The 13,769-nt window shown below is 39.4% G+C and overlaps 1 protein-coding gene across 1 annotated transcript in view; it reads left to right on the top strand.

Moving 5' to 3' along the window:
* Positions 1–13,769, top strand: part of trmt1 (tRNA methyltransferase 1) — a 45,144-nt gene that overhangs the window by 3,906 nt on the left and 27,469 nt on the right. The window contains exons 3-6 of the mRNA XM_057843385.1: positions 605–794; positions 1,068–1,255; positions 4,343–4,458; positions 4,528–4,640. Coding sequence (XP_057699368.1) covers positions 605–794; positions 1,068–1,255; positions 4,343–4,458; positions 4,528–4,640 — 607 coding nt within the window. The remainder of the gene's footprint in view (positions 1–604; positions 795–1,067; positions 1,256–4,342; positions 4,459–4,527; positions 4,641–13,769) is intronic.

Genomic DNA, 13,769 nt, shown 5'->3' with positions numbered 1-13,769 from the left:
ACCAGAACACTATGACCCATTACCTGTCCAAAGAGCAGGAGTGCCCTCTAGTGGAGAAAAAACATTGTTACCTCTGAATGGTACAATTGAGTTATGTGTTTATTGTTGCGACATCTCATTGGTGAAACTGGTAGAGCTACTGTCGGGATCCCTGGCAAAAATAAAGTCATAGAATAAAGAGGAAAAATGTAACGACTCTAGTGTAGCCGAAAGTGGTGGAGTATGAGTAGTGTTTCTTCTTCAAAAATCAAAAGTTGTGTGGTAAAGCAACTCAAAGAAGTACATTTTTCTCAAAAAGTTAGTCAAGTAAATGTAACGGAGTAAATGTAACACGTTACTACCCACCTCAGATACTGAGCTAGGCTATTGAGCTAGCAATTTTCAATGCGATCGGATCTCAAATGACAGTGGAGTAGGGCTTCAGGCTTCATTCAGGCTTACATTCCAGAAGAAAAAAAAAAAAAAAAAGGAACAAAAAAGTAGTGTCTTGACAGACCTTTGGATGGTAAAAATAGGAATTTAAGAAGCAGGCAAATGCTTTTTTCATGGCACTGTATATATTTTTTTAAACATCAAAGACAATGCATCTGTTTAACTTCCTCAGATGTGCAGTGATCACAGAGTTCTCCAGAGAAGTGCTGGCTCAGCGTGGCATAAAGGTTTTGGTTCCTGGTGAGAAGGAGAAAGTGCTGGTCTCATTGTCAGATGAGCCCAGCGAGGCTGACTTGCACGATAGGAAGACCAACATCGAGGAAGAAGCGGTTTGCACGGCAGTGGCAGGGCAGATATGCGAGGTAGCTACTTTGAACCCTCACTAATATCAACAAGACCTGCTGCGAATATTAAACACTATCAGTAAAAGAATAGTATAATCAGCTGTATCCATTGCATGAATCAAACATTTATGATTTCAATTATGACTTCCCCAAGAAATTACGTTACTTGTGTGGTGGAAACTCAACCTGACTTTCTTAGTATTTGCTATAACTTGGGCCTTGAAATTGAGGTTGAGACTTGGCCTGCTTCAGCTTCATAGTGTATGAATTACGGCCATTTTATGTCGACAGCATGGGCTTTCCATACTGGAAGGTTTGGCGGCATCTGGTCTGCGCTCTGTGCGTTTTGCACTGGAAGTGCCGGGCCTTCGGCAGGTCACTGCCAACGACTTCTCCCACAAAGCTGCTGCTCTTATCGCCAGGAACGCAGAGTATAACAATGTGGGTGATCTCCTCCAAGCCAGCTGCAAGGACGCCAGGTAGGACCACACGTTACAAGGACCATTGTTTTTCGTTTTTTCCATGATAAGCCTTTTTCTGGTCACTTGTAAAGTGGTATGAAAAAGTATCTGAACCTTTTGGAATTTCTCAAATTTCTGTATAAAATCACCATCAAATGTGATCTGATCTTTGTCAAAATCACACAGATGGAAAAACAGTGTCTGCTTTAACTAACACCACCCAAACATTTATAGGTTTCCATATTTTAATGCGGATATTATGCAAACATTGACAGAAAGGGGAAAAAAATAAGTAAGTGAACCATCACATTTAATATTTTGTGAAGCAATAACTTCAACCAGACGCTTCTTGTAGCTGCAGATCAGTTTGGCACATCGATGAGGACTAATCTTGGCCCATTCCTCTCTACAAAACTGCTGTCGTTCAGTCAGATTCCGGGGATGTCTGGCATAAATCGCAGTCTTTAGGTCATGTCACAGCATCTCATTGGGGTTCAAGTCTGGACTTTGACTTGGCCACTGCAGAACGTGTATTTTGTTCTTCTGAAACCATTCTTGAAGTTGATTTACTTCTGTGTTTTGGATCATTGTCTTTTTGCAGAATCCATCCTATTTTTAGCTTCAAGTGTCTGACAGACGGCCTCAGGTTTTCCTGCAAAACATTCTGATAAACGTTTGAATTTAGCCTCAAATCATGATGCTTCCTCCACTATGCTTCACGCTGGGGATGAGGTGTTGATGTTGGTGAGCTGTTCCATTTTTCCTCCACACATGACGTTGTGTGTTACTCCCAAACAATTCAACTTTGGTTTCATCAGTCCACAAAATATTTTGCCAAAACTTCTGTGGCGGTCCAGGTGCCTTTTGCATTAAACGAGCACCAATGTTTTTTTTTTTTAGACAGCAGTGGCTTCCTCTGTGCAGTCCTCCCATGAACACCATTCTTGGCCATAGTTTTACATATAGTTGACGTGTGCACAGAGATATTGGACTGTGCCAGTGATTTCTGTAAGTCTTTAGCAGACAATCTAGGGTTCTTTTTTTTTTTTTTTTTTTTACCTCTGCGCTGAACTCTTGGCGTCATCTTTGGTGGACGGCCACTCCTTGGGAGAGAAGCAACAGTGCCAAATTCTCTCCATTTGTAGACAATTTCTCTGACTGTCGATTGATAAACATCCAGACTTTTAGAGATAGTTTTGTATCCTTTCCCAGCTTTATACAAATCAACAATCCTTTATCGCAGGTCTTCAGACAGCTCTTTTGACCGAGAAATGTTGCACATCAGACAATTCTTCTCATAAAGACAATTCTTACCAGGTTTGTGTTTTATAGTGGGCAGGGCAGCTTTAAACCACTCATCAGTGATTGGGCACACACCTGACTTAAATTGTTTCGTAAAAATTGGTTTCAATTGCTCTTTAAGTCTCCTTAGGCAGAGGGTTCACTTACTTATTTTTCCCCCTTCTGTCATTGTTTGCATGCTATCCTCATTAAAATATGAAACCATATAAATGTTTGGGTGGTTTTAGTTAAGCAGTTTTTTCATCTTTGTGATTTTGACAAAGATCAGATCACATTTGATGGTGATTTTATGCAGAAATGTGACAAATTCTAAAAGGTTTAGATACGTTTTCATACCACTGTAGGAACTTAACTTAGGGTTTAGAGACTTAGGAGTGACCCAAACTGTCCGTTTTTTGAGATGCGAGCTATTGTTCGTCTTCCCAGCTTTTAACTGCCACACCCAGTAGGTGGTTACTGTAAAACTAAAGACAAGGCAAATTTATTTATGTAGCGCAATTCAAAGTGCTTTACAACATCACATGAAGATCCCCAAAGAGAGATAAAACGATTTGTAAAATTCACATTAAATCAAAAAGAAAGTTAAAAACAAAGACAATTGAAATAAAATGATACATAAAACTCACAGTAAATCACCAAGAGAATTAAAAAAACAATTAAAATGGAAATAAAACAAACAAAAACAATACAAAGCAAATAACTTGACATTTCAAATATATAGACGGTTATGAATATGCTGTGGTAAACAATATCTTTTTTAGCCCTGATTTAAAGAAGCGAACAGTTTGAGAAACCTTCAGACCTTCAGGTAAATTGTTCCAGAGGTGAGGAGCATCGTAACCAAATGCTACCTCACCCTGCTTGGTTCTTGTTCTTGGAACACAGAGCAGACCAGTTCCAGACAATCTAAAGAGAGATTATTACTTTTGCATGCAATGAGGATTTCCTGAACCAGGTTTTCTGACTTCCAATCCAGTGTCGACGATCCACAATTTTTTTGACACTTAGAAATAATGCAACAAGTAGTACATGACTAGTATCCTTTTCGTTGTGGTTTACAAGTTGAACTATATTGCAAGTAACTTGTGCTGCCAGCCAGGTCTTAAAAATAAATCAAATAAAAATACAGTGCTACCTCAAGATACGAAGCTTCGGTACACAAAAATATTCATTTTAGTTTTTCCAAGCTTTTTTCCCGCTTCATTTTATGAAAAATTATTCAGCATACAAAAGATAATAGGTACTGTAATAGGTAATTCCCGCTCGCATCAATGCAAAGATGTAACTACGTTTCTCTGTAAATGTAGACAAACGAATTATACACAATACGTTGTGCTGCACAATGCTCATGTACATGAAACAAAAGAAGAATATAACTTACTAGGGATGCTTTTTCAAGGCACAAACAGCGAGATGAAAACGCATCCTTATAATCCCTGATTATAAAATTTAATGTGATGTTTAGTTGAGTTTTGAACGAATTAGGCGATTTACATGTAAAACGCGATTCATTAAAAAAAAAAAAAAAAAAAATCACGATCATTACAAACTGAAGGTCATTGTCCTTTACATCGCAAGCAATCAAAATCTGGGAAAAAAAATCAAGTAAAATCAGAAATTAGATATTTGTTTAAAAACAAAATCAACAACTAAGGATATTGCCAATCCTTTCATCTATTCATCGTGTAAGCAATTCACCGTGATGATATCACCATTCCTTCATACCCAATTCCAAATGGAGTTAGCATTTCTCGTTGAATTTTAAACTTTCATCTTTTTTTTTTTTTTTTTTTTTTTTTGCAGCATGCTTATGTATGAGATGCGAGGGAAGAAAGATCGCTACGATGTCATTGATCTTGATCCTTATGGCAGCCCCGCTTCATTCTTGGATGCCGCAGTGCAGTCTGTTAGTGAGGGAGGTAGGTGTATTCTTTTGTTTGAATAAATAATCATAGACGACCAACCAATCGAATTTTTTTGTCCCTCAGGCCTATTGTGCATCACGTGCACTGACATGGCAGTGTTAGCAGGTAACAGTGGCGAGACATGTTACAGCAAATATGGCTCAGTTTCCATCAAAGCAAAGTACTGTCACGAGCTGGTGAGTGTCACTCAAAAAGTGAGCATGTTTTTTTCTAAAGACAAGCTTTTAATTATGCTGTATATTTCCTGTCAAAACAATGAATTGTGGTGTTGCATGATGAAAACAGACCTTGGATCGATTGGTTTGCATTAGGGTTGTTCCGATCATGTTTTTTTGCTCCCGATCCGATCCTGATCGTTTTAGTTTGAGTATCTGCCGATCCCGATATTTCCCGATCCGATTGCTTTTTTTTGCTCCCGATTCAATTCCAATCATTCCCGATAATTTTTCCCGATCATATACGTTTTGGCAATTCATTAAGAAAAAAATGAATAAAACTCGGACGAATATATACATTCAACATACAGTATATAAGTACTGTATTTGTTTATTATGACAATAAATCCTCAAGATGGCATTTACATTATTAACATTCCTTCTGTGAGAGGGATCCACGGATAGAAAGACTTTGTATATTGTGACTAAATATTGCCATCTAGTGTATTTGTTGAGCTTTCAGTTAATGATACTGCAGCCATGCCCCAATGCATGATGGGAAGTGGAACCATGACTGTGTGTCGTGCTACCAATGGATATATCTTCTCTGCTTTGTAAAATAACTTAAGGTGTTAAGACAAAGATCAATTGCCACCTTGCTTCCCCTCATTGCATTCAATGATATTTCTAATCATAGGGAGAGGGATTGCAAGGCTTTAGCCAATTGAAGCAAGGCTCCAAAGGCTGTCAAAATTCACTCTATTCATTTAGCGCTGCCTTTTATCTCTCTATGTAGGTAAAATGGTGTCATTACAGGTTGAGCGCAACAATGGGTGAGAGGGTCGTGCAGCGCATACATTAATTGCGTTAATTATTATTACGTGACACATTTTTTAATCAATTAATAGCCGCCGTTATCGGGATGTTTTTGATAACCCTACCTTAAGCCTAAAGACTCTGGATGAGTGTAACATATTATGTCTGTAACGTTAAATACAATTAGAAAACGATTTAATTAAAAAAAAAAAAAAATATATATATATATATATATATACAGGTATATATATATTAAAAAAAGGCATGGCCGATATTTTTTTGCCGATTCCGATACTTTGAAAATGACGTGATCGGCATCCCGATCGATCGGGACAGCTCTAGTTTGCATGCATGATTGCAGTAATTGCTTACGCTTTTATAGAAGTAAATTGAGTTTTAGTCTAAAATGTGCTTTATGTAAACAAGTATGTCTTTTAAAAAACATTTTTAACATAAATATTTAATTTTAATGAGATTGTCCTACTACCCAATTGAATGCTTTGTCAAACATCATTAGTGCTGCAACGATTAATCGATTAACTCGAGTATTCGATTAGGAAAAAAAAAATCGAATCGTTGCTGCTTCGAGTATACGTTTAATTGAATTGGTGTTGTAATGGCTTGTGTAACACCTATGACGTGATTACAGTCAATTAATTATGCTATGGGCTAGTACTAGGTTCGGCTACTGAAGCAGTATATGCATAAACCAAACAAATGACTCGGACAAGTTATGTTTTGAACTGCCGGCCTACTTTTTATACACAAACAAAAACATACAACATACATGCAATGACATACAGTTAACAAAGAATTGAAAAAATTATAAATTTCACAAAAGGAAATTTGTTCCCTTATTGAATAAGTGTTTTTTTTCGTTAAGTTCTCTTCCTATGTTATAATCAGTTATTTCAGGTTATTTTTAGGATCTATCAACCCGGGTTGTTTTTTGTTTTTCAGATTTCTAATTTTTCTTTTTAATCAATTGATTTCTTCAGCTTCCTCAATTTTATAGACGTTTGTTTTCTATTTTGAGTTTCTATATTCAATTTTTTTCTCCATCAGTTGTTTTGCTTTTGTTGATCAACAAAATTCTTAAGTCAATAACACTAAAAGTATTAAAGACAAAAGTAGAAAAATAAATATGACAAGAAGCGTTAACTCAAAACAATTCAGCAAAAGGCTGAACGGCTCCAATAGAAAGGAGTGTCTCTTCGCTGTATCTATGTCCGTTTTTACAGTCTCTTTTGGCTGTTTTCCTGTGATCCAGAGGGGGGGAAAAATTCCTCCGCTGGGCAAAAAGAAATTATGGTGTATCCTACCAGATTGAAGGATGTCAAACCGAAGTCTCGCGTGCGTCTCGCTCCTGCGTGAGGCACAGTTCAATGGTTCGTCTTGGGATTAGCTCGCCATCTTGTATCTCCGTTGGAATTTCTCGCTCCAACAATTGTTCAGTCACTTTTGAATCAAGCTTTAATAGCCTATCGAATTCACAAAAATACACGAATAAATGAACTAATTCGCACACTAAAGAGTTCTAAGTATGATTAAAAATAAAGTTATCGTCGAGTGAAGTTGACAAAAGTGCAGTGACGCACGTTATAAACCGAAAGAGCAGGTGGCTAGGCTAGGCAAAAAGGAGACATTTTGCGACGTCATACGTTCAATTAACCACCATTTCTTGGTTTACAACAATCGTGTGACAGAAATATCATGAATTGACACTTTTAGCATACACTAACTCAAATAATATGAACTAAAATATTAAACAAATATAAGTAAGTATATTTTTGAACTCACCAAGTCCCTTTCAGCAAGCAGTTTGTCACCAAGATGAACAGTGCTTGTGAATAATCCAAAAAATACACCTTTCACAGTTAAAACAAAGGTTTTAGTGTCATAGTTTTAATGAAATTTTAATCTTTTTAGCAGTACCTCTAAGTGGATTTACCGCTTCCCTTCCTCAATCACGAATGAGCAATAGCGGTGAAAGTGCGCATTCTACAGGTTAGTGCATTTCGCCAATTGAGATTTTCAAAATAAAAGCATAGCGGAAAATTTTAACTTTTTATTTCTTTTAAATCAAATAATTGGTAGTTTATTGATTATATCAGGTTTTAAATATTTTTTTAAACATAGATTTTTAATCAAATTTCCAATTTAATGTTATAATAATGTAATCTTTTTAAGGTTGTCTTTATCAATGGGCTCTTAATTTGGTAACTATGTTAACCTGGGTTACACCCTCCCCGCTAAAATCTATGCAAGTCCCTTTGCATATTGCACAAATTAGACTACCTTTATCTCATGGGCTTCAATAGAATTGGTCACAGCTTCACTTAAACTCTGGAACAAGGATTGAACTATGCTGACAATAGGGTTGCCAAGTTGCGGATAGGTTAACGTTTTAGGTTTCCTTCTATCTCTGGATGATCTTCTGACAACTTGTTCTATCTCTAGGGCATTGTCAGTGGTATTCTCTACATTGACACTGTTCAGAGGATCTGTTTCATGTACTCGAAGCTCTGTTGATTCCTCAGCTTGTGTCTTATTTGAGTCTGAGCATTCATCTGCTCGATCTAGACGAATGCCAAGATCTCCTTCCGGTTCAGGTTCGAGTTGACCTTCTGTTGATTTTTCCATTTCTGGTAATTTTTCCAAATCAGGTGAATTTAAGGTTTCGTGTGAGATATCTGGAGCATCAGCATGTAAGGTAGGAAGTACTGATTCTACACCATTGTTCAACTTTGATTGCTTGTCAGGAAGATTTGATTGTAGTTGGGGAAGAACTACTTCGTACTCTTCAATTGACGTTGGGATCTCGCATGGAGGAACTGGAAAATAGAACGAGTGGTAGTCTTCCTCTTCATCAGAGTGGTACTCGAATTCAGGTTCATCAGGATCGTGTGTTGGGTGTTGTCGTGTGCATGGTCGTCGTGGCTTCTTCTCTTCGAGAGGACTTACTGGTTCAGTTGGCAAGAACCCACAGGGTAACAAGAGGTCTCTGTGAAGCGTTCTAGTGGGACCGTTGTAATGCTCAGGTTTTACTGTATACACAGGTAAGTTGTCTTTCTGACTCAAAACTACATGAACTGTCGACTCCCACTTATCAGCCAACTTCTGTTTACCCCTAATTCGAATGTTTCTCACGAGCACACGATCACCAACTGCTAGGACAGATTCAGTTACATGCTTGTCATAACGGGTTTTATTTCGATCAGCAACTTTAGCAGCATTCTTAATAGCTAGTTGGTAACTCTCTTGGAGATGAGATTTTAGAGCTTTCACATATTGAGAATGGGATTGTTGCTGACGATGATTCAGAGAAACATTGAATATGAGGTCAACTGGTAATCTAGGCTGCCTACCAAACATTAGCTCATATGGGGTGAATCCTGTACTATCATGTTTGGTACAGTTATAGGCATGCACAAGTGGCTTTACAAAGTCATGCCAGTGTTTCTTGTCTTCGTCTTTCAATGTTCCAAGCATGTTTAGTAATGTCCTGTTGAACCTTTCAACAGGATTTCCCCTGGGATGATAGGGTGAGGTCCTGACTTTTTGTATTCCTGCCATATCACACAATTGTTTGATGGTTCGTGATTCAAAGTCCGTTCCCTGGTCACTATGTAACTTTTCTGGGAAACCATAGTGGATGATGAAGTTCTCCCACAGGGCCTTGGCTACGGTTCGGGCTTTTTGGTTCGGAGTCGGAATGGCAACAGCGTACTTTGTGAAGAAGTCAGTGATCACAAGGACATCTTTCGTGTTGCTGCGATCTGGCTCAATAGACAAAAAATCAATACAAACAAGTTCAAGAGGTCTGGTGACTTGTATATTAACTAAGGGTGCTGCTTTCTCAGGCAGAGTTTTTCGGCAGACACACCTCTGGCAACTTTTTATTTTCTCTTCTATGTCCAAAGCCATTTTTGGCCAAAAGAATCTTGATCTGGCTAAGTCGAGGGTACGATCAAAACCGAGATGACCCATTTCATCATGGAGGCTTTTTAGAACCATAGGTCTCAGGCTTTCAGGAAGAATGAGTTGATACTGTGTTTCACCAATATTTCTTCTCCGGTACAAAACTCCATTCTGTAGCTCAAGTTTGTTTATTTCACGCAGAAAGATGGAGAGTTGTGGGATTTCCCTCCGTACAGTAGGTGGAGGGATTTCACCTGTTTCGAGCTGATGAATGATTATATTGATTGCAGGATCATTTCTTTGACTTTGTCTTAACTCTTCTGAACTGCTTGGACCAACAGTAAGAATGTTACTCTGATCAAAACTGTCTGGAATAGCGTCAGCGGACATGGACAATGAAGTTACTAATGGATTACTAAGTGCATTGTGGTCCGAGTCAAAAGATTGGAAGACGAAATGCCTTTCACAGACTGCCCTTACAACTTGGTGCGGAATGTGAGTGAAGGGATCTGCACCAGCTAAGTGGTGGTGGACAAACTGGCGGATTCTTTCTTGTTCTTTCAGTGATACACAATCGTTGACTGGCTCAGGATGTGGACGTCGAGATAAGCCATCTGCGTCAGCATTTTGATTGCCTGCTCTGTAACGAAGCTGGAACTCAAAAGAAGACAGGCTGGACAACCAGCGATAGTTTGTTGCATCTAACTTAGCTGTGGTCAAAATATAAGTTAGAGGATTGCTGTCTGTTATTACGGTAAAAGGACTGCCATACAAGTAATCACAAAACTTTTCTGTTACAGCCCACTTGAGAGCAAGAAATTCGAGTTTGTGAGCAGGGTAACGGCTCTCACTGATGGACAGGCCTCTACTTGCATACGAAATAGCGCGCATCTCTCCATCCTGCTCTTGATAAAGAGCTGCTCCTAGTCCAATTGTACTGGCATCTGTATGTAACACATATGGCAGCTTGGGGTTGGCAAAACCCAAAACTGGAGCAGAAGTCAGTTTGTTTATTATCGTTTCAAATGCTTGCTGGCAACTTTCTGTCCATCTTTCCCCAAATGAAGATTTTGGCTGAAAATATTGGACATCGCTTGATTTGTGGCTATTTGACTTCCTGAGCGGTGGGTATCCAGCTGTAAGATTGGTAAGGGGTTTGACGATTTTAGAGAAGTCTTTGATGAATCGTCTGTAGTAACCTGCGAATCCCAAAAAGGAACGAAGCTCCTTTAAATTCTGGGGACTTGGCCATGTCTTTAAAGCAGCAACTTTTTCAGGATCTGTTTCAACACCTCGTTGGGAAACAATGTGGCCCAAGTATTTTACCGATGTCTGGAAAAATACGCATTTTTCAAGCGAAAGCTTGAGGCCATATTCTTTGAGACGACTAAGCACGTGAAGAAGGCGGGCTTCGTGTTGTTCAAGTGTTTCTGAAAAAACTATAAGGTCATCCAAATAGACAAGGACTTCCTTGAGGTGGATATCGCCCATACATTTCTCCATTAGTCTTTGAAACATGCTAGATGCGTTTGTTACGCCTTGGGGCATCCTGTTAAACTCGAAGAATCCTAATGGACATGTGAAGGCTGTCTTGTGCTTGTCTGTTTCATCGACCTCAATTTGGTAGTAGCCACTTTTTAGATCGAGGACTGAGAACCATTTCGATCCTGTGAGGGCTGAAAAGGATTCTTCCAAATTAGGGAGTGCATAGGCATCTTTGATTGTGTTTAAATTCAGCTTCCGATAATCAATGCAAAGCCTTATATCTCCATTTTTCTTCCTTACCACCACAATTGGCGAGGCAAATGGTGACTCAGACTCCCGGATTATTCCTGCTTCGGTCAGCTCTTGTAAATGCTGGCGTACAGCATCGAGGTCTTGTGGTCGTATCGGACGAGGTCGGTGTTTAAATGGAGTTTCGTCACTTAGTTTAATTTGATGCTTGACTTTATCAGTGCAACCAAAATCTGTACTGTGCAGTGCAAAAACTTCAGGCAACAAACTTAACTTATGTGCGATCCGCTCCTTCCATTCAGCAGGAACAGGAGAATCTGAAAAATTTAGATTCAGCTTAGTACTGGAATTTGAGCTGGATTTCTGCTTGGGTTTTACTATTTCTTGAACAGCATGAATTTCAGCCACAACACTTTTTGCAGGGATAAACACATCATGTTTACTTTCATTCCTCAGAACTACTGCAAGTTTTTGTGAGCATTTTTCAGGAAGTTTTAGTAGACAATTGGTGACTATAACACCGCCGGGCAAGGAAGATGCGGAGGGAGACTCGACCACGACCCACTTGCCTGGGTTTTCAATGTCTACATGGATTTTTCTTTCTAAGACTCGACTTTGTCCAGCAGGAAGCCTTTCAGGGTGTTTTCCTGAAAATGTGACAAGACCATAGCTGCTGTCCTCCTTGGTTTTGTGTCTTCGTTGCAACACACTTATCACAACTCTGTAACCATGTGGAAGGACACTGAGATCTGTGTCAGTCAAAAGAAGGTTTTCAAAGAGAAGGTCAAGTGTGTTAGTGCCAATTAAGAGAGAAGACTGGACACTGGAACGTGTGTCTGGAACAATTAATGCAAGGGAGGACACAGTGAATTCACTTCCAAAACAGTCCTTTGGAAAGGTAATATCAACATTGATATAACCTGCATATGGAACATTTCCACCATTTGCAGCTTCAACCTCCAAAAGGTCATTTATTGGATGGATTTCCATATGTGATAGATGACTATTGTAGAACGATTGGGAGACTGTGGTCACTTGTGATCCGGTGTCAAGTAGACAATTGCAAGCTTGTTCATTGATTATTACTTGTGCTGTGTATTTGGCTCCAATTAGGCCTTTGGGTAATGTCGCAGCGGCAGGTTGGTTGCGCTGGAATTGTGTTCTGGTCTTACGTAGCTGTTCAGTGGGACTAGTTTCAAGTGCAGCACCCATCTGTCCCCCTATGAGTGCTGGTTTCAGTTTAAAGTCTCATTGGGATTGTTTTGCTTGTCCCAACGTGACTGCTTTTCTTTCAATTGTTTTCGTTTATCAGCGACCAAGGACGGATTTGGATCATTGGAACATGAAGAAATGACGTGACCGTCCTCACCGCACTGGAAGCAATACCAAGGTTTTGGCCTGCTCTTTAAATTTTTGGATGCTGGAGAATTTTGATGAGTTACTTTAGATTCTTCTTTTGTCTTGGTATTTGGTCTTTTCTTCAGGCTTTGTGGCTTTAGCCTAGCAATATGACTCGGGAGTTCAGCGAATTGTGCTTTTAGTTCAGTGACTGCATCGTTTTGAAGAACTACTTGTGGGCGTTCTTTTAGAGGCTTCATTTTGGTCAGTTGATTTTGTATTTCTCTTATCTGTGATCGCACTTCAGCAAGATCGGTTTGCTTTATGGTATCAGGGATGCTATCATTGGCAGCAATAGCATGTGATGCTACTTTTGGTCTGGTAGCAGCAAAATGGCTTTTCATCCGACTTTCTTTTGCACTTTGTTTATCTTCTTCTATTCTCAATTGTAGAAGTAGATTGGTGAAAGTAGGGGGATTCTCTTTCATTTTTTCAAGTTGAAGATCAGCTAGCAGAACGTTATCCCAACACCCGCGACAGAATTGACGTTGAAGGTGTCTGTCAGCTTCACTAGCTACTACACCACCTCTGTTCAAAACTTTGGTTCGAGCTGTTTGCAAACGATGAAGATAGTGTGAGGACTTTTCGCCTGGGTCTTGGAACATGTTTACGAATTTGACAAAAAGCTCTTCGCCATCTTCAACTGTACCAAAAGCTGATGTAAGCAGTTCAAGATAAGCAGCTGGCAAGGCTTTGGGCCCAAGAGGCTTCACCACATTTGCAGCAGGTGGCGCAAGACTGTCCAAGATTTTGCTTGAACGGTGCAAATCAGATAAGTCAGGATCTTGAAGTATGAGCTCCACACTATGGCGCCATGTATCGAAATCAGCCTCATGCGTAGGACAGGGTACTTTGCCAGAAAACTGCTTGAGGCGGAAAGAGGCATTCACATGTGATATCGGAGCTTCACTTCAAACTATGTGTTCTACCACAACTTTTTGTACGTCTGGGTGATTTATAAGGCTTGTTGGTATACCAGATGAAGGAACACCTTGCGGTACATTAGCTGGCCTAAAAGTGTTGGAAGTTATGCTTGTGCTGATTAGTTGAATAGTTTCGTGTTGAATTTGGTCATTTACTGATTGTTGTCTATCATCTGTGGTTGTTGGTTCACTTTGTGTCTCTGAGGTTGAATTTGAGTTTTCAGGTGGTTCAGCACTGCTTCCAACTGACTGAGCACATTTGGAAAGGTGCTCATGCAAGACAGCTTCAAAAGATTTGCCACTTAGTTTGGCAATTTTCTGCAATTCGCTGAAAAAACTGTTGGTGGCGCTATCTGTG

This window comes from Corythoichthys intestinalis, chromosome 8, assembly GCF_030265065.1.
Source record: "Corythoichthys intestinalis isolate RoL2023-P3 chromosome 8, ASM3026506v1, whole genome shotgun sequence".
Taxonomy (NCBI): domain Eukaryota; kingdom Metazoa; phylum Chordata; class Actinopteri; order Syngnathiformes; family Syngnathidae; genus Corythoichthys; species Corythoichthys intestinalis.
The sequence above is the reverse complement of the archived record's forward strand: the minus strand, read 5'-3'. Positions and strand labels throughout refer to the sequence as shown.